This window comes from Parus major, chromosome 1A (assembly GCF_001522545.3).
Source record: "Parus major isolate Abel chromosome 1A, Parus_major1.1, whole genome shotgun sequence".
Taxonomy (NCBI): Eukaryota; Metazoa; Chordata; class Aves; order Passeriformes; family Paridae; genus Parus; species Parus major.
In genome coordinates, this window is record NC_031773.1 from 37,130,184 (window position 1) to 37,149,021 (window position 18,838).

At 36.9% G+C, this 18,838-nt stretch overlaps 1 protein-coding gene across 4 annotated transcripts in view; it reads left to right on the plus strand.

The window, feature by feature from the left end:
* The window catches only part of SYT1 (synaptotagmin 1), a 295,567-nt gene that overhangs the window by 173,514 nt on the left and 103,215 nt on the right, over positions 1 to 18,838 (plus strand). For all 4 annotated transcript variants that reach the window (XM_015628699.2, XM_033514553.1, XM_019006753.2 and 1 more), the window contains one exon: positions 405 to 593. In XM_015628699.2, the coding sequence (XP_015484185.1) occupies positions 422 to 593 (172 nt within the window). In that variant the 5' untranslated portion in view covers positions 405 to 421. The remainder of the gene's footprint in view (positions 1 to 404; positions 594 to 18,838) is intronic.

Sequence of the window (18,838 nt, forward strand, 5' to 3'; positions counted from 1 at the left end):
GAGAGATAATTATATAAATACGTTGAAATTTGCACATAGGGAGCATTTATTACCTAATTTACTTATACTTTCAAACTGAAGAGCAAATGTAAATCTATTTGAGATTTTACAGGAATTTTGAGGTTTCAAATTTAGCACTTCCAAAACGCAAACCATTGGAAAAGTGCTCTAAGCAATAAAATTATTCTGGCTGAAATTAACCCTGCAAAATACTTTTCTCTCTTGTCTAATAAATATTTTATGAAGAACCTGAAACTATATGCAAATGCAGTCATATTTACCCACTAATCATGAGAACCAAGTGATGTTCTTCCTGCTGATACATTTATTGTTGAGAGATACATTTAAATTATATTACCTTTTGGTTTTTTGTTTTGCTTATTTTTTTTTTATTATTCCAACAGCTTACCCAGGAGTTAAAATGGTGAGTGAAAGTCATCATGAGGCCCTGGCAGCACCGCCAGCGACCACAGTAGCAGCAGCTCCTCCAAGTAATGTCACCGAGCCAGCCAGTCCAGGAGGAGGGGGAGGAAAAGAAGATGCATTCTCTAAGCTAAAAGAGAAGTTCATGAATGAACTGAACAAAATTCCACGTAAGTAAAACTTGATTGATGAAAAAGCTTCTGTTGGCAGACTAGATTTAATTTGACATTTTCCTCTTTGACATTTATTTAGACAGCATACTAAATGTTTTCTAGTCAAAGCTGGAAAAATCACAGGATTAAACTGGTTTTGTAAGTTCCTCAAAGTTAAGTGAAGTAGAAAAGAATAGAGTCCAATTCAAATTTAATTTATGTCTATTCTTGATATGTCAGATTAGTTTGAAAATTTTTACTAATGAATTACTGCTGAATTATTAAAACTGAAACTAGAGAACTTCACTATGGCTGTGGGACCAATAAGTAAAATGTTTCCTGTCAGTAACACTTAAGGTTTCAGGTTTATGACAAATGTGTGTGGCCATATTGCCTTAAAGCAATATTTGGTCAGAACTCACACATATTGAGAAAACAAGGAAACTTTGGATAGATTAGCAAATGTAGAAAGAAATATGACAATTGAGTTTTAAGAAGAAAACAAGCTACCACATGTGTAATGGATGAAGGAGTGTGCTTTTTTTCACTAGTTATTCTAGTAGATCAGCCTAGATTTACTAGAATAACTAGTAACAGCCTAAAATTCTGTTTGCACAAGTTCATGTATCTGTGACAAAAACTTCAAAGTATAAATGTATGTCTCTGTGAAGTTAATAGAACTAAAGTCAGCAGGGTTCTTTTGGTCTTTGGTGCTAGAAAGTATTGACTCGAAGTTGAGGCCTGAATTTGTTCACATTTAAAAAAACAATACAAGCATTAACTTTGTGCTGTTGTTTATAATACTGAAGTTCTTTAATTTATCTGATATGTTTTACTGTACATACACTGGTATCAAATATACAACTACTTCAATATTGTCAATGGCATTTTGTATAATACAAAAAAAATATTTTTGTTACTGACAAAAAAATGATCTAATGCTACAGCAGATCATTTTGGCACTTGTATAGACAAGAAGGTAAAGGTTCTGTGTGTGTATTTTAGTAGCAAGCATTAGAGAGTCATTCAATGTTTAATGATTTCTTCTTTACAAGGAGAAGTAAATGTAAAATATTTCCAGGGAAGTATTCTATCATATGTAAGAATTTGCATTTTTAGAAGGATTTCCTTTGTGTAAGGAAGTGTTCTGTGACTGATAAGGTTAGATAACAAATTAGAATATTAATCGGTTTCTTTTATCTCTAAATGGATCTTGGTAATATGGCAGATGCAGTTTTTGTAAAATTGATAGTAAACAGTTTTGCTCTGTCCCTCACAATTCTCACTTGCAAGAATTAAGGAGCTATAGAGGTAAGAAATTCATGTGCCACTCTTTTCGTGATCTGTGCAGTGCAGTTCAGACCATACTGAAATGAAATTGTCTCATGATGTCATGGAAAAACAAAACTAAAGAATAAAAATACAAAAATAAAAGCATAAAAAGAAAGAAGAGGAAAAATAAAAAGACAAGACATTGAGGGAAAAACAGTCAGAATTTGAAACATTTGTCTTGTAATTTTTGTTTCACCATGCTATGTAAATAACATAGATGAGACTTCTATGTAAATATCCTCTTACTTTTAAATTTTGTTTTTAACTTTGCAAGGGCATGAATGGCTTCCAGTATGAGGAACTCTGTAACTGGTGGGTGTAGCAAAAGGTTTGTAGATAGAGAGAAACTTGGAATGTCCTGCTGCATACTTTTTTAAAACCAAAACAAAAACAAGTAGAAAGTCCAATCTGGAGAATATTTTCAAGTTGAGCTTACTAAAACTTCTGTCATGTCTTCGTGAAAGAAAAAAGCCCTTACTGTTACGTAATGAAAGTGCTTACTTAGAACAATATATTAGGTCATAAGACAAACCTTATTTCTTGCGAAATACATCATATCATTTATAAAATACCATACCTTTTGCTGATAGTGACACCAGAACATATTGCCTCCATCTTAGAAATCCGGTCTCTTATCCAAGATCATGCAGCAATGTTGTCCTGGAGAAATGAACCTAAGGTAGTCAGAAATCGCCTGCCAATTGTGCACTCTTATTTCAGAGGCTGCAGATGTGATGGGATCTTCCCAGGATCTCTGTCAGATGCTGGGGCTGTTCAGTACTGCATCCTGCTATACTGGGGGAGTTGCCATTTCAAGAAGAAAGCTGAATGTTCGCTGTACTACAGAGGGGCAAGGGACTTTCGTGGGGGCATTTTTGATATACTAAATATGAATTAGTGCCATTGACATGTTTCAGCACTTTATATTCCACATAAATTTCTTTTGCCCATTTTCCTCAATAATAAATCCTACAAGAATGGACTGCGTTGCACACAGGTCTGTATGTATTTTTAATTTATAAACTAACATAAATACAAAACAAGTAAGTTTAATTAGGATGTCTACAAAATAATGGGGACAGGAGGGCAGAGGAGACCTCATTTCCCTGTTGGAAGATTATAGTATTTCTCATGAGTTGTTCAGTTTATGCCAGTGGGGAGTTGTCAGTGTGGTGTTTTCAGCCTATTACAAAAAAAAAAATTTCTCGTGGTTGAAAAGTTCTCAGGACTTACCTTTTACAGCTGGCTGCAAATTTTTTCTAGAATCTCTCTTAGAGCAGAATGTAAATTAGTACAAACCAAATTGTTGATATAGTGCCTTTTTGGGAATTTCTGGCTGTGAGAGGGAGAAGAAATATGGTGCATAGGCTCCATTGGGACAGCACAGATGACTGGAAGTCTAAGAACACTCCCAAGACCATGGACCATGTTTTCCCACCAGTAGATTCAAACTGAAGACCTGATTTGAATCTTACAGATGGCAGTGGAATGTCACAGACAGCAAGTTCTCTAATCTTTTCAGATGAGGGACAAGCCTCTTTTTTAGTTTTTATGCTGTATCATTTTTACTTCCAAAGGTCTGTCATCCCCACATGCCAGGAAAGACTTTGAAATCACAGTGTTTATTATGAAAGGACCTTTTTTCCAGTTCTCTGTGGTTTATGTGTGAGATAAATAATTAAATGTTTTAGTTGCCTCTGCCTAAGATGTCTGCAGATGGAAAATAAGCCGTCATGATTTAGTGGATGTGTATATAATAGGATAAAGTGTTATGAAAAACATGCTATATTATATATATAGTATTTAATACTACACATAAAAACATACTATATTATATATAACACTCACCTGCAATCAACTTGGTTTGAGTGCTAAAAAGGCCAAGCCATAGTACAGCCTAATTTATGTAGTATTCTCTTTCTATTTTATCTTAGAAATGATTTAATATCAAGTCTCGCTTATATTAAAAAAAAGAAATTACGACAGTCTAATCAGGGAATACATGATAACAAAAATAAAGGCACATCAAAGTACATCCAGCTCAATAAATACTGTTCCTTCCATGTAGCTTATAATAGAAGATTCATTTTTTTAAATGCTATGTGTTCTACAACATGGATGTCAGAAGTTAAATAGTCTAGACATACCAGCTAACTAAGAGTATCAGGATACCCATTAAAAGTTCACTTTGCAAAACTGAAAGGTACAATTCATTTTAAATTAATGCAATTTAAATTATACTGGTGTTTTGAGTATGTACAAGTCTTATTTTTTAAAAAAAAATTAATGTAAAAGAGGAGGAAATAAAAGTTCCAAGAAAAAGAAAGGATCTAATGTATCAGTATACATTTATTTCAAGAACAGTAATGCAGTGCATAAACCTGGTTAAAATTTTCATCAATACAAGCAGAAAATCTGGAGGTTTTTTCCTTGATTTCTATCTCTTTAAAATAGAACATACACCACATTTTGTGACATAAGAACATAGGCTTCCAAAAGCACACAAATCATTCAGAATGGCAATGTCCTAACATACATTTCATTCTGGATAAAGCAAGTGGGATAATTTTATTACAATGAGTCATACAATTAAAGTGCAAGAACCCAGTAAGTTACTGAGGCATAACTGTGAGGAATTTTTTTCTCCGTTATGTAAATCCCTGCATTTTGGTTGTGAGTGGCTGATTTGCATAATCACAGTACAGTTGTTTTTCCATAACTGAACTGTGTATAAATGTCACTCTAACTTAATTGATTCTTATACTTTCAATCCCTATTTATCTTTAATTTTCAGAATTTTTAATCTGTTTACCAAAAAGTGAAAAAAAGGCACCATCTCTGCTTTTACATTTTGCATTTTACCTATAGTAAATCCAACAGCTGAAAAAAGGGGGGAAACAAAGCAGCTAAAACAGCACTTCCTCTTCTGAAAGCAAAATGCATTAAAAGATTTTGTAAGATATATCAGTTTTTTCCTTCTTCCTTCTCAGTGCTCTTACATCTGGATCTTTGTGTACAGGCTAGGAAAATATCTGCTGTATATTTAGTGTGCTGTAACAAGACTGTGGTAATGGCAGCGAGAGCTTTTGGGTGGAGAGTTTAAATGTCAGGATACTGATACTAACCATACACAAATAAAAATTGACATAAATTACCATTAGTTTACTGAATAATTTTGGAATCAAAATTATGTTGATGTGTTTTCTAAGGGCGCATTCCTCTATGAACAGGGGACCTCATTCTGCCAGTAAAATAGAGAGCAAAATCCAATAAAATTCCATCATACATCTGATTGAATAGTGATGTGCTGTTAATGCTCATGGTAAAATCTGAAACAGCTATAATAGCTGATTGCATTGAATCCAAGATAGTGTCATTACCTCTAAAGGAGGAAGATACTGCATATTTCTAATGCTCTTTGCCATCTTACATTGTAATTATACAAAAAGTTACATTTCTATACAAACCATATTCTGAAATGTTTGGCTGGCTTGCCACTCCATTTGGCCTCAATTGCTGGTGCTCAAAAGCCCTGAATTTGATTCATCTTGTACAACTGACTGATAATCCCCCCAAAACCTGAAGTTCAAATCTCTGTGATAATTCAGGCTAAAACCTGATCTTCTGTGCAGACTTGTCTCACATTCTGTTTGCAGAGAAAGTTTTATTTCCCTCTCCTTGGACTAGAGAATAACTAGTCAAAAACAAAAAAACAGGGAAAACAAAATGGGACTGGAGGCTGGAAAGAGAACTGTAACAAAAAATGTAAAAATAACTGTAAGACTCAGGTTTGGTTGAATTCTAAATAATATCATAGTTAGCTGACTACCAAGTTGTAGATATAGTTGGGTAATTTAGCAAATAAAGTAATTCTGGATTTATATATTTAGCCATTTAAGTCAAAATTTCAGCATTCAGCAGTCATCTTAGACACATCTCATAATTTCTTTCTCCCTGCTAGTTTCTGCTGTTTTGCTCTTCTGCCTTTCTTGGTTGACCAGCTGAGGTGTATTAAAAGTGCTTATTGTCCTCTATAAATGACAGTAAAGTTAATTTCTTACTTTTTCCTTTGTATGTGGCATCAAGATTATCAAGGAGTTAGTACCAGATTACGTCTGTTATTAGAAAATTGAGGATTTTGTTCATAGGATCTTTCTGAAACTTAATTTCTATAAATTGATAGTTTGATCATTTGCAGAAAATGAATTAATTAGGCTTCTCCTAATGCTTCCCGGAGTACAGGTGTCACTGGTAGAGGGAGGAGATGGCACATTATTTTTTAAGTTCATAAAAAAGGTACAAAATGCTGATAATAGAATGTTTTCAGATTTAGAAACTACATTAATAGTGTAGTCATATCATAAAATCTGAATAAAGTTTGCAGCAGTAGCTACGATTCATATTTTCACAGCACATGCCAGTATCCTCCAATCATTGCCTAATATCTTAGGTTTGCCAGAAAAAAAAATGAGTTTCTGCTTCAGAGATCATCTTGAGTAATAGCTGACACCTGTAGAAATGAGGACTATGTATACATATGTTTATATGTGCATGCACATAGATTTATCTAAAAAATAAGCAATAAGAGTTCTCAGCTTAAGAACAGTCAACAGACATTGGCAAATCCATTTTGGTATCTTGGCAAAGAATGTTTGTATGGAGAGATTCAGAGAAAATAAAGAAGTTTGGTGTTCAGGGAAGTCTGAAGAGCAGTGCTGGAGGAAGGAGGCCATGAGTTCAAGTCTTCTTGTCTCCCATCCTGTCATAAAATCATTGGCACCTACTCGTGCCAAGAAAATACATACAGCTTTATGCTGCAAAAGAAACAGGGGAAAACAGAAAAAAGGATTTGTTTTGGAATACAGAAGTACAAGACAGAGCTATTACAGCAGAATATTAGATGGGGAAAAAAATATTATTTCTAAATATAGAAATTTAAATGTAAATATCAGATTACTTTGATTTCTCCCTGAACCCCCAGTCCCAGAGTGTAGATGAGAATTTCATCCTTTTTTTTGTAATGTTAAATAAAACTTCTAGACCTCCTGCTGATAGGGAAAAGCTTGAAAATACTGCCCATATACATCCAGAAGACACAAATATCGTGAGACAAAAACAATTCAACTCTGTTATTTTATAAATTCACAATATGAAAATGCTGTGATTAGGGGTCCAGCATATTCTGATTGCTTTAAATGAGGAATCCTGAAAATACAGCTTTTAAATACCAAATGTCTATAGATACTGAGGGATGGAAGAATGGAAGTTAAAACTCATGAAGCAGATGAAAATCCTTGTCTGGAAGGAATAGCACATGGTCTGAGATCCCACTGAGTTATACTCCATCAATATTTTAATGATTGATTCTGTCATGCAGAATTTTTTTTTTTTTTTTTTTTTTTTACATTATTAGAGTTTAAAATCCATGAGTTATTTTCATATGCCTTCTGATAGGCTCCCCTTAACATGTCCTCTCCTTAAACTTTTGGGTTCATGACAGCTGCCAGTTTGATCTTCATACAGGACTGAGCGAGGAACCTCAGGCTGTTAGAAGTACAAGCTGCTCTAGCATGACCTAGAAGCGCTGCTGCTGCTGCAGATTGTAGCTGGATCAAGCACTGGTAAGCATACATGCTTGCCAGGAGGTTACATAAAATCATTGCATGGTTTTAGTTGGAAGGGACCTTAAAGATCATGTAGTTGCAACGCCCCAGCCGTGGGCAGGGAAATAATATCCTCCAATCAATGCAAACTCAACCTGTGCATCTGACACGCGCCTGAAGGAGGTCCCTATTCCTACACTGGCCATTTTCTTGGCTCCTTGGACAAACCAAGGAGAGGAGAAATCAGAAGAGCAGGCTCCTACAGCTTGAACCAGAGCAGCAGCTGCAGCACTCTCCATCCCCAGCACAGGGAGAGCCTGTCATAGGCTAAACCCATGTCCTCCTCTGCATCACCTTGAGAATGCACTGTCCTGTCAGAAAGGAAATGCTGTCTCTAAGCCAGTAGCACACTGGGAAGGTAACCTCAGTGTCAAACAGAATTATGCATTATTGACTGTGTGTGTCTGGAGCACCCTTTTCAGAAACAGCAGTTGGTTTTGAGTTGTATAATATGAAAGGAAGGGAAGGAGAAGCAAGTTCTCCTATAAAACATGTGATGCTGAAAACATTTCAGCAAAAAATAAGAAAACAAAAAACCATATTCAGATTAACTTTAAAAGCTAGTGGGATGAAACTCATCTATAGCAGAAACAGGGTTGAGCACCTACCTTTGGTTTGGTGATGGCATTTTAACAACGGGTGTCAGACTACCCCCAGGGGTCTCCTCTAGCACATCACTGTGATTATTATTTTATATGTTACAATTACTCTGGTAGGTATTTTATTGCACTATAGATATGTCAAGTTCTGCCAGTACCTTATAAATTGAGTAGAGAATTCAATTTACAAGCAGAAAACTGAACATGGTTGCTGGCTTACTTTCAGTTCTGGGAATGTATCTTAAAATTTCATTACTTTGTGTGAGAGAAAGTGCACTAAAATTGTGTTTACATGCATAAAAGAAATACAGTCTTTGTTAGCCTTTTTCAAATTTACCTGCATATAAAGTGCCTACAGAATTACACATTATCTGTTATAATTGTTTGTAATCTTGCTTTACAAATACATGGAACAATTGTTCTGAATTTAAAACTGAGAATACATTTAATTCTCAGCAATGTACAACATAAAATATAAAAGGCACCTGTGACTGTGGTTAGTGGATTTTCTTTTAAAAAGTATAGTTTAAATATTTTAAGTGAAAATATAGGAATTACTGTTAAGATTTATATTCCATCCTTATCTCAGCTACTTGTGCCTGGGCACTGTGGCAAGCTAGAAGATATTCTCTTGTATTTTTATGAGAACCAAGTGTTGATAATGCCTGTTACTCTGATAAATTGTTGTAAGTTGGCACAGCTGAAGAACAGAATGCCGTTCTTCATTGTTCTTAACTACTGTGCTTAGAACTGGGTGAGTTTGCTGCTGAGAGTTGTCCAAACTAAAGCCTTCTCTGAGAGATTATGAATATATAATACCCTCCTTACTTTGGTTAATATGATTTTTAAGTGTTTAACATTTTTTAAATGACACAAGAATGCCTTTACTATATATTATTAATATATAGTATAGATATGTTAATTAAAATACCTGGTCATCAGTGCCATATGCCAAGGTGGGTGAAAAACTAAAACACGGACTACCAAGAGGAGCACTCAGGAGTACTGTAGGTACAAAGCATCCTTTCATACGTTCATTTTATCTTTCTTAGTCTTGCCTTTTGTGTCAAGCAAGTTCTTGAATGGTTCTAGATCTGAAATGACTACTGCTTCCAGAACATGCAGCCACTTTGCAAGAGCTGTGGAAGTAGCCTCAAATATTCAGCAGAATCTTGATATGGGAAGATTTTGCTCTGACTCCATAGAAGGAAGCTGTGGTGCTGAACGTGAATGACTGCCTCATGAAGGCTGACTTCCAGCTGGCAGCTGAACAAGCCATCTGCCTACTCCTGTGCAGATTTCAGAATCTGAATCTACTCTTAATTACCAACTTCACCGAGAGCTCCCTAATTTGCTCACAGCCCCTATATAATCTGGGGGCATGTTTCACTACTGTACCTGGCACTGTTTTCCTATTGCAGTGAGAAGCCACCAAAATGAATGAGGAAGTTAATCATTTCAGATGGGAAAGGCATTTCATCTTAAAAGGGAGCTCCAGAAATTATTAGGCTTTCTACACTTAGCTTTTAAGACTCAGACTCTAGAAGTTGAATTTACAGATCTGAGTTAAGTGCATTGCTCCTCTTCAGAATGACATAGAAGTAGGAGGCCCAGGTTTATCCAGAAGGAAAAACTGGTGTATGCAACGGTATTGATGGCACATTCTTTGATATCTAGGAAGGCCTCTAGGTTAATTCCTTTTAACAGGGAGACTCACAGCCTTAAAACACTTTCTCAGAACTTAGAGACCTGATTGCTCTCACTTGGAGAGCAATTGTTTCAATCTCTGCTATCAATGTGTACAATCTGATGAAGAGAACTCACTGGACTAGAGGCCTGGCTGAAGGACAGTATATGCATTTTACTGTGAAATGCCTTTGGACAAAATGAGCAAAAAAACAGGTATTTAAGGCTCCTTGCGCTTAAACGAATATCTCACAAGGCTACAGAATATGAACATGAATCCCATGTTTCTTTTTTAGCTGTTCCTATAGGAAAGAGAGATCCAAATTTTCCAGCATCATCCCTTGGTTTCCTTCAGTCTCAGGAAGACCTGAAGCTCAGGTATTTTAGGCTGCAGCCTGAACGATACTCCTGAGTCTTTGCTGGCAGCTCCTTTATTGTCAGTTTGAGGCAGCCACACAAACTCTCTCTTTGACACAGGGGAGTACGGGTGTCAGCTCCTGGAAGGGGAAGGGAGAAGGCAGAAAGCTTGATGATGAGCTGCCAGTTGGTTTGGAAGTCCTTTCCACATCAGAAGCTTGCTTTCTCCTAGGCCTCTTCCAGGACCATAATGCATATGTACCCCTAGGTATCCCTAGGGAGGAAACCCTAGATCAGGCATAGAGAGAAAATGCATTCTTCACACGGTTAACAATGTTCAATAATTTTTACACCGTTCTTATAGATACTTTTATGGTCCTTTTTTCCTTACCAGATTTCAATGGATTTTCTATTCTCTTTCTGTTTTTTCATTTATGTATTTCTTAACACTTTTCTCCTAGCCAGAACTCACATGAAAAATCATCACACACAAACTACTTGTTAACCCAGCATTCAGTCTGGTTTATTCTTTAGATATCAAACTCACATTTCCTCCCAAAGCAGCTATTGTATCATGTTTCCTAAGACCTCAGGACTCATTTTCATCAAGCATGTGCTTTAAGCTGGAATATGGCATTTAAGGTCTCCACCCTGGAGCCAGTTTTTTCGTTTGTTTGTCTGTTTGTTCATTATATACCTTGGGTACAAATTTCCTTGCAGTATGAGCAAGGGAAGGAGAAGAGACAAAGATAAAGCAAGCTTACTATTCATAAATTTCAGCCTAGCATAGCAATTTTAGATTACAAGTCAGTGATAGAAATCACTTTATAGGAAACTATTCCAGAATACCAGTTACTAAATTTGCTTGCCTCATGAAATATTTATTGATGAGGTTTAAATCTGAGGACAGTGAGGTGGCCAAGACAGTGGGAAATAGTATGATGTGTGGGGAGAACCAATGGATAAAAAATGCTCCCTTGAACTTGGGTCACAGCGATAAGATGGCACGAAGAAATGTCAACATTGACTTGACCATTCTGAAACAGCCATGCATTTATTTAACAGTGACTGTATAGTACAAACATGTTCCTGCACAATGCTCTTCTTGATATATATACATGCATGCAAGAGGAATATAGGAAGAGACAAAATGGAAAAGAGAAAGTAATTACAACAATCTCTTTTCTATTCAGTTAATGCATGAACTGAAGTGTTTAAACTGTGCAACATCCTTGATTTTCAATGGCTCATTTTTGTTAGGAACCTACTGACAGCTGGGCTTTGATTCTGCAGAATGCACAGATCACAGGTCCAACATCACTAGTACTTCTCAGAAAACTGTCAATGATTTTGTAATGATAATGACAAGAAACATTTTATTCTGTTGAACCAAATATTTATCCTGGTAATTCCTGTTAGAAAAAGAACAGAAAAACAACCAACCAAACTCCTAAATTGTGTCACCATTACATAAAATAATTTGTGATACTAAATCCCTAAAGGCATAGCAAAGCTATGACCCTTTAAGGGTTATATAAGCAAGAACCCTGCAGTGCAGCACAACTGCAAATTTGTGAAGAAATTTTTACTTGTTTCCAAGTCTTTTTTCCTTGACTGACCTGCACCTCTCCTGTAAATAACTGGAAAGACAATAGGATTGCATTCTTACTTGATAGAGCCAGCCAACAAGTGTAGCATGGGTATGCAGGCTGAGTCCAGGTATTGAAATGCTACACAGCAGGTTTCAGAATCTCAAAAGGTTTAGTCTGGTAAAGTATTTAAATGTGTACTAACCTTTAAGCTCCTGCATGGTGCATCGAATTAAATTTGTTACACACAAGTGGTTTGGAGGATCAAAATTGTAAATAACCTTTCTAATGCGTCCTGTAATTTACCTGATGAACTGCTACATTGATTCTTATTTTAATGTAAATTAAATTTACTTTTGCTATGGTTATTTTAGTATAAACTATTAATTTTATTAAAAGTTTGTAAGTCCACAAGTAGTGTAATTTTAGAGACGCGTCACACACACATATAGTGGTAAGAGCAAATTTCTTTTCAGACCTTCATAAATACCAGTGTGATTCTTTTACCTTCCATTTTATTTTAGTGGGCTGCTTGCTGAGAGTTGTACCCACTTTTCACACGGCCTATTATCACAGCACACGTTTTCATGATGGTTGTCAAAAAAAGAGCATTTAGGGCAGTTGTTTAGTTTAAATGATCAGTAGAGTGCTACTTTGAGATCATTTGGGAAGGGGACACACACACTGAAATTTTCCAATGGAAGCTGTTGGAAGAATGTAATTACCTCACTTGGGACTTGAGCCAACCCAGCAAACATCCAATTTCCACAGATGTGATTGAGGTTGTTTCCATTTAGTTTAATGAGAGTTGGATGGGGCTGTAAGGCATTACAGTCCTTTAGGGAAAATCCCGGGAGATCTCTCATCACCAAAAAAGCTGAGGATGTTTGTTTTATGTTTCCCCCAAAGTACAGCAGCCCTTCCATCAGCATGTCACCGCTGCTGTTCCCCAGCATTAGTGCTCAGGGGGAAGCAGACCACCATGGTACCACTTTCTGTGCCTGACGTGGATCCAGGATACTGGCAGATGATGTTGTTTAGCTTCCTCCTGTGTTTAGGTCATCCATGAGTGTTCAGTTGCTCAGTTCAGTTCTTTGGTGGATGTACTGTAGTGTTGTAGCAATGCTTCACTAATTCTTCCCTTCTTTCAGCATTGAGTGGCACTCAGAAGCATTTCAAAGTCAGCATCAGATTGTTACAGGGTTCAAGATTTTTTCACTGACTGGACCCCAGCAGTGCTTTGGTCCTTGCAGACAGAATTACAGGATTGCCTGCAACAGCACTGATAGTGCCTCTATTTGGGCAGACTTCTGTAATCTTCCCCTTGGTATCAGGGGAATCAAAGTGCTAGGAGCATACTTTGTATCAGTCCTATATGCTAAGATGGATCACTTTTCATAGATTGGCAGAAGCTTTAATGCCTCTCTGTTTCAAAGTTTATTTTGCTTTAGTTTGTTTTTTGTAAGAGGTGAAGACACGCTGTAATACACATACATCAACATAGAACTAAAATAAATATTGTTGGGGTGTGGCCTTACCATCCAGTTCCCAGACATAACTTAATAGACCTAAATTATCAGGATGTTTTATTATAGAACTCTGTTACTCATACAGCATTGTCATCCCGTGAGTTGGGCGCCAGTAGCAGACTGAACTGTCAGTGAGAACTCCTGATACAGCAAAGCAATACTATTTGCCACAATATTTTATGCAGCAAAAGAGTTTGTACCCACATTTTAGGAGTAGAGGACTGAGAGCTATAAAATATCTCTGTTCCTGTCCTGATGCTAGGTGAATGTAAAATTGCCTTTTCTAAAAAAAGTAATAATCAGTGATGTCTCCAAGAAGGTGCTGCATTTGCTTCCACCAAACAGTGAGCAATAATGACAGTGTGTGTCTTCACAATCTCCACATCAATATGTCTGATACTTCAGAAATTACTATTGCAAAGCATGTTGACAGGATGTATGACTTGTAAGTATTAGAGGTCACGTCTGTGGTCTGCAAGTAAATGATAACCAATTTGTGACTTACATCTCCAGTTCTTCCCAGTCTCTTTCATCTCCTGCCTCTTTTCCTTTCCTTCCTTTTTCCTGGTTCCCTCATCATACAGAGTCTTCTCATCTCATTTACACCTCCTGCCTCTCCAGAAGAAAAGCAGTTTTGTCATGCTGACTTCTGTGGAGAATACCATTACAGGAGGAAGAAGGAGAGTTAAAGCCTCTGAAATGTTTTTTGACATATGGCTGAGAGGCTTAAGGCTTCCTGACAATACTAGTCTCTGCTCTGTTTTCTAGACTGTCTGCCATAGGATACTTTTGATGAAAAAGAATAAATGTAAACCAATATTTGTCTACTTTTCCCCTTACTTCACACAAAGCTTGCTAAGAAGGACTGGAAAGCTTTTAGCTAACATTGTAGCAAAGCAAACTGAACTGATGTGTATTTTTTTAGTAGCTTCTGGACTAATGTACAGAAATTATAAATTTTTAAAAATGTACAGAAGTTATAAGGAAAGGACTAGCTATTATTTTTTTGTTTGAGACTAAGAACATTCCTGTAAAGAATATTTCTTTATTCCTTGAATATGCTGAATGTTCCTGCACTGAACCATGATCTAGAAATCTCACATCCCTGCTCAAGCATTTTCTAACTGCTGCTAGTTGCGCTACTGGCTGGACAAGAAACATTTTCAGAAGGAGAGACAGAAAGTGTGTTGTGTATGACCCTGCAATGTTAGTGGCAGTCAGCAAAATGGTGTGTGACCTTAGATAAGGATCAACAATCGAGACAAGCCAGGATAAATCACAGCATTGCCAAGTTTAGAGGGAAGCCAAAGGAAAATTGGTTGCAGTGCTGGCTTACAGGAGGTTGTTCCCAGACAGAAGCTGGCTCAACTTGAAGGCGTGTGAGGCCAATTAAACAACTCCTAGCCACTTGTGAGAGGCATCCCTGTCAGAGCCTGCTTTCATGAAGGGATAAAAGGACTATTGATCAAAAAATACAGTCTTCATGTTTGCCATAGTTAAAATACTATGACTAGAGAGTCATTTAATAAGGTTTATTTTGGGGTGGTATTTTGATCTCTTCAGTGGTTGAGTTTTTGGAAGCCACTGCAGAGATGCTAGATCTCTGAGCCATTGGCAGTGAAGTAAATGGCATTTAGTTTTGCTCCAGGGAAGGATTTATTCTTTCATCAAGTGTCACCTCTACCACGATGTGCCTGAATAAATAGAACTAGCTTTGCTTACATTAGTGGTCTCTCCTGGGACAACACTGCCAACATAAATTATTTATGATTTGAGATGGGTTTAATATTAGTCACAGCACAAAAAAATACTACCTTCCAAGAGCACTGCCTATTTCAGGTGACAGAGACAAAAACTTTATCTTTATTAAAGGACTATTTTTCACCCTAACAATAAAATCTATCAGCCTCTTTTTAGCTCTGCCAGCTGCCCTTCCCATATAGTATAGTGTTCCTGTATGTAGGCACACCTTTGGCTCTGAAGCTCCACTGAAAAGGAATATTAATGAGGACTTCATTTCCCTCAGCTCAAGGACATGCACCTCATCACCTAGCTCATCTGGGAGTTTGTGACAAGTCAGATTAGAAGCAGTCATCTCAAAATAAGCAGAGGTTATCTTCTGGTTTCTGGAAGCCCTTTTTGAGATTTCACCCTACAAACCCTAATTTTGCTGTATTATAGAGTAATATGCTATGTCAGCAATCAGAAAGTAAGGCAAATTTTGGCAGATTTCTTTCAGAGATAATTTTGGCAAGACAATATTATTTTGCCTGATTCCTCAGTTATTAAAATTGTTGAAAAGGCAGCACAAGGTTTAGATTCAAATTTTATTAAGTGTTGGCACTCACCATTATAGCTGACTTGAACTCTAGAAGTTAGAAACTTTCCATCAGATGTGCTATGTTGTTTTTAAAAATAATCTCTATCTTGCTGTATCTTGTGTCTTTACTGGTTTTTACCACATATAAATTACCTTTCTATATTTGTGGTAACTTAAAACTCTGCTGATTTAAAGACAATTTACAGGTGGCTGAGCTCATGATAAAGCCTTCATATGTTATAAAAGCAGGTTGTCTTATGAATACTGTACCAGTGTACACAGTGAACACAAGAGAAATGTGAGATCAAAGTAATACAAGAGTAAAAGTAAAGATAATAAATAGAAATAATAAATAATGGCTAATTAGTAAACTAAATAATGCATTAAAAGAGTAAAAAAGTAAATGCAATGTCCTTAATGTGATACAATTGCAGCCACATGTATGCATCACACTCTAAAAGCTCCAAATTGCACTGAAATCAAAATATATAAAAGTATGTTAAAATATATAAAAACACACATTAAAATTGTAGTGTATTTTAAAATAATGCATTTCACTTTCCATTCCTTAGGCAATGTATGATACCATGATAAAATCCATCAAAATTAGGTTGGAAAAGACCTCCAAGATCATCAAGTCCAGCCTTTGACCGTCTTGTCAACTAAACCATAGCACTAAATGCCAAGTGTTTCTTAAAGACTTCCGGGGTGGTGGCTCCACCACCTCCCTGGGCAGCCCCTTTTAGCGCTTGAGAACCCTTTCAGTGAAAAAATTCTTCCTGATGTCCTGAACCTCCCCTGGCTCAGCTTGCGGCCATTTCCTCTTGCCGTGTTCTGGTTGCCTGGGAGAAGAGACCAACCCCCCCCTGGCTACAGCCACTCCTTTCAGGTGGTTGTAGAGAGTGATAGGGTCTGCCCTGAGCCTTCTTGCCCCCTAAATCCCAGCTCCCGCAGCCATTCCTCATAGGACTTGAGTTCCAGACCCTTCACCAGCCTCATTGCCCTTCTCTCCAGCATCTCAATGTCTTACTTGACTTGAAGCGAGGGACTCAAAAAAGAACACAGTTCTTGAGGTGTGGTGCAATTCGTCAAGATACATTATGAAATACATCAAGAAAATTTAGATCTGAATAAAATTTTCCTTGTATGAACACTTCTTATTTTCAACTTTTCTTCATGTTATATATTTAAGAGAAAAAAACCTTTTTATTTTAGAAGTTTCTGTTACCCTGAGGATTTTTAGTGTAGTGCATGGTGCTGCTAAATTGAGTGCACATATTCACAGAGGGGAATATTCATTCTGTTGCATGGGCCTCTGTGACAGCCTGTGCAACACAAACCTCACCTTAATACAGGTTTTGTATTGTGAAAAATGCCTTTTGCAAGCTTCTAAAATGGAGTAAATTTCACACTGGGGTATAGAAAAATACCATGAAAATTACTATTTGATGAGCAACATCAGTCTGAAAATTAGTTATGACTTAGCAAAGCATCCCTTTTATATAAATCACCATACTTATCTTTCCTAGGTTAAAGGAATGCTCTCACAAACATACAGTGCTTTTTCCCTGTGTATTACTAAGTTGTCCTCAAGACATAATCCTACAAACATCGTTCAGCACAGTTTTGCTGAAGTTAATGTAACTATTTATAACTGAAAGGACTCAAATTGGAGCTCTACTTATCAGGCAGCAAAGAAAATTACTTTAATGGGCCATTTTGGAGACTTTTCATCATTTATGATTTCTTTTTCCTAACAGAGCTCTCTATGTATGTTTTTCCAAACAGCAAACTCAATTTTCACTGTGGGACTTACTTGCCGTATCTATTGTTCTTTTGCTTGCAGGTTGTATTTTCATCCTTGGAGCTAGTGGGACTACAGTGGGGCTGAAGAATGAAAGGGAAATGCTGAGTGTTGTCACCAGTTTTATTTTGTAGTAGGAATAGTTACTAAAGCACTTCCAGGAGATGAGGGAGAACATGGCTTGCATCTTAGCCTGAACAAGTTTAAACCCATGTATCTCACCCCACAGAGAGGAAAGCCAATAGCTTGAAGGTTAGACTGCATGGAGAATGCATTACTCATCTGTCTCACTGAGGGTGGCACAGAAATCCTCCGTGGGAGAGCCAGGGACTCAAAAACACTGTTCTGTGGGAGAAGTGGCTTAGCCCCTGGCTTATATGGGGTAAATGGCTCACTGCTTAGGGCTCCAGCTGAGGAAAGAGAAGGCTTCAGAGCTCTGCTCCCAAGCCTAATTTCATTTTTCACACAGTGAATATTTAATCTAAAATGGTTGGAAGGCTCAATTTGCTGACCTCTAGGTATCCACAATAGTTTTTGCATGCCCTCATTCCATTAATCTGTTCTAACACAAAGTGTGGCCTGGTATGGAGAATTGGCCAGGAGTATAGAGCAATGCCCCACAGAGTCAAGGACATATAGCAATTCAACATTTTATGGATATTAATATGGATATTTGACATTTTGGTAATCTGGTGAGCCTTGAAAAAGGATTAAAGAGGAAAAACTATGAGATCTGGAGGGCCTCTACTCTGCATGGATTCAGATTCCTGCCAAGCACCATACATTTCTCTCTTTAGCTTTCAACAAACATAGTTGCTTTAGGTTGTAGTAGGTCAAGACAGTTCTCTATTATCTATAATATTATCTATTTCTCTAAGGTGGTAATGCAGAGTGTTTTTTTCTTCTAAAATACCATATAGAAGTCTGTTGTGATGACAATTTCTTTTCATTAGGATTTGTCCTCCTTTGACCTTCTTTCCTGTGACAATAGCTGGTCTACACATTTTAAGACAGTTTTCCAACATGAAATTTCTTTCCTAATTTTTTTGAGAGGGGAAGACATTATTTTATTACCTTGTTGCCATTTTAGATCTGTGCTAGAACAGCTTATGGCGGAATTTCAGTTGAGAGCAGTAAGATTTCTTACTGGATACAATGTCTGTGGAATGTTTATTTGCCAGGGGGAAAAAAAATATTTTTAAAGGAATCGCTAGACAGGAGAAAGTTTTGATGATGCCTGATTTTGCTGTGAACAACTCACATCAGTAATGTAACACATTTGGAAGTGTTTTTTTGTAGAATTCTTCCTTAATAAGTGAGGCTAAAGGATGACTTATGGCTTCAAGCTTTTTTCATTTTTCCAGCTGTATCGTTTTGCATAATG